Source organism: Bos indicus x Bos taurus, chromosome 10 (genome assembly GCF_003369695.1).
Source record: "Bos indicus x Bos taurus breed Angus x Brahman F1 hybrid chromosome 10, Bos_hybrid_MaternalHap_v2.0, whole genome shotgun sequence".
Lineage (NCBI taxonomy): Eukaryota > Metazoa > Chordata > Mammalia > Artiodactyla > Bovidae > Bos > Bos indicus x Bos taurus.
The window spans coordinates 17,794,002-17,796,917 of record NC_040085.1 but is presented as its reverse complement, the minus strand read 5'-3'; the positions used below and the strand labels follow the sequence as shown (position 1 = coordinate 17,796,917).

The following is a 2,916-nucleotide window of genomic DNA, read 5'->3' as shown; positions in this document are numbered from 1 at the left end:
CCTTGTAAATAATTAGAAACCAGGAAATCAGCTGTCTGTCACTCAGAGTTCATATGGGACAGAAGAATAGATGGTTCAACCTCATATAAACTCTCCTCCCTGCATCACTCATTAATGAGTTCTTTTGAACTTAAATTCTAAGAACTGGCACTGTCTTGAAGACTGTGTCTATACTTCCTTTTCTACTTGTTTGCCATGGCAAATAGAAGGGGAAAAAATATAAGTAATGACAGATTTTACTTTCTTGTGCTCCAAAATCCCTATGGATGGTGACTGAAGCCATGAAATTAAAAGATGTTTGCTCCTTGGAAGAAAAGATATGACAAACCAGCAGGTGGGCTCAGTTGCTTCACTCGTGTCTGGCTCTGCATCCCTGTGAACCGTAGCCCTCCAGGCTCCTCTGTCCATGAGTTTCCCAGGCAAGAATATTGGAGTGGGTTGCCATGCCCTTCTCCAGGGGATCTTCCTGACCCAGGGATCAAACCCACATCTCTTATGTCTCCTGAGTTTGCAGGCGTGTTCTTAAACACTTGTGTCCCCAAGAAGCTTAAGATGGCATATTAAAAAGCAGACACATCACTTTGCCAACAAAGGTCTGTAATATCAAAGCTATGGTTTTTCCAGTTGTCATGTGTGGTGTGAGAATTGGACCATAAATAAGGCTGAATGTTGAAGAATTGATGCCTTTGGATTGTGGTGCTGGAGAAAGCTCTTGAGAGTCCCTTGGGCTGCAAGGAGGACAAACCAGTCAGTCCTAATAGAATCAACCGTGCATATTCACTGGAAGGACTGATGCTGAAGCTGAAGCTCCAATACTTTGGCCACCTGATGCAAAGAACTGACTCATTGGAAAAACTCTGATGCTGGGAAAGATTGAGGGCAGGAGGAGAAAGGTACAGCAGAGGATGAGGTAGTTAGATAGCATCACTGACACAATGCACATGAATTAGAGCAACTTTGGGACATATTGAAGTACAGTGTAGCCTCAGGTGCTGCAGTCCATGGGGTCACAAAGTTTGGACATGACTTAGTGACTGAACAACAACAAAAATGTGTTTAAAACCTGTAGATACCAATTTTTGTAGGAGAACATTATAGCATTATGTCACAGAAAGATCTGGCATACTTATCTTGAATTTATTTTACAAAGAGAAAAATAATGAGCCACTAACAAGTGAGACTGAAAATTTTGGACCAATGACATAGAAAATGTGACATCAGGACAACTCCAGGACACATGGTCTAATAAATGCAATTCTATATGTGGAGGGGACAGGACTGAATATCCTGATCTCCCTCAAAGTCTAATAAATAAGACTCAATTTCAAAAGAATATTTTATTCCTGTATAATTTCATTCAAAATTTAAAACTGAATAGATGCTGAAAGTCAGATGAACTGATTTTTTTTGTCATTTCATGGTGAAGTAATTTTATTTATTGAAAAACCTAAATAGAGTCACAAAACTCAATACAAAGACAGTGATATATTAATGATTTTGAATAAAATTTCCATTCGCCAAGAAGCCTAAGATCTGCAAGTTTTTTTAAAAGAGTCATTACCTTCTGGATGGAGAAAAGTAAGAATAGTCTAAATGAACGACCTGTTAGTAGATTACAGAAAGTTTCATAGGCTATAGTAAATTATATCTTAAACAGGATGGCAAAACTATTTTGCTGAAAAATTATCAATGGCCATCAACTTGTCTAATATTCAGCTCTCCTCTGCTCAAATTTTAATGCTGATTGCTTTTTTCATGCCTTCTTTCAGGATCTGCCTAATTTAATGACCAGGGAAAGACAAGCAGACAAAGTAAAGGTTTGTGGTGAGCCAGACTTTTTCCCATGCATGCACAGACCACGTGGTCTATGAACATGACAGCCGCCACTTCCTGTTGAGGGGAGTCACACAGGTATCGGGTAGTATGTATATGTGCTGCAAGGCACTCAAGGACACTGAACTCTCAGCTTGAGGCAGAACTAAGCACATTTGCGCAGGGAAATCCATGCCTCATGCCGCTTTCCAGTCTGCTCTGGGTGTTCCTGGCCGTCGCCTTCTCTGGTAGGGATGCTTCCAAACATGGGTGGGAGTGTTCAGGGTGAAAGGCCTGCACACAGGCGCGTGGAGCTTCACAGGGACTTGGGGAGGAAAGGAGGACTGGAGAAAAGCAGACATCTATGATTTCAATTTTTTGCCTTTGGATCCTAAATAACTCCTACACTATTTTATTCATTGCCCCATCTTTGTTTTCTGATTTTTTTTTCCCCCACAGGATCTGGTGTGGCCCAGAAAGTTACTCAAGACCAGTCAGATGTATCCAGCCAAGTGGGGCAGTCAGTCACCCTGAACTGTTGGTATGAAACAAGTTGGAGCTATTACTACCTTTACTGGTACAAGCAACTTCCCAGTGGACAGATGACTTACGTTATTCGTCAGGGTTCAGAAGTGACAAATGCAAGGAAAGACCGCTACTCTGTAAACTTTAAGAAAGCAGATAAATCCATCAGCCTCACCATTTCAGCCTTACAACTGGAAGACTCTGCAAAGTACTTCTGTGCTCTCAGTGACTCACAGTGCTTGAAGTAATAGGAAAAGCTGTACAAAAACCCCGGAGCTTAGTAAGAGAAAGCCCCTCTGCTGCAAGACCCCAGCTGAAATGCACACCCGCAGACCCCAGGCAAGAAATGATAGTCCTGTGGTTATTTAAGTTGTGGTCTGGATCAGAAGATTTAGTTCCAGTTAAAGGCACCTTCTACGTTATTTGGAAACAGGTGTCCAGAGTAATTTTCTACTAATATATTCTCCACTTGAATTTTTGACTTTAAATCAACTGTACAGAATATGTGTAAAGTTGTTTAAATTTGAAAACGTGCCCCATTATATTTTAAACTGGCAGTTTTACTTCATCACAAAACTG

General features: G+C 40.9%; 1 gene segment (V, D, J or C); it reads left to right on the top strand.

Annotated features, from left to right (window-relative positions):
* Positions 1-1,922: 1,922 nt before the first annotated feature.
* LOC113899384 lies at positions 1,923-2,585 on the top strand. The segment is given in 2 exon segments: positions 1,923-2,060; positions 2,272-2,585. Coding segments are annotated over 2 exon segments (363 nt in total).
* Positions 2,586-2,916: the final 331 nt, after the last annotated feature.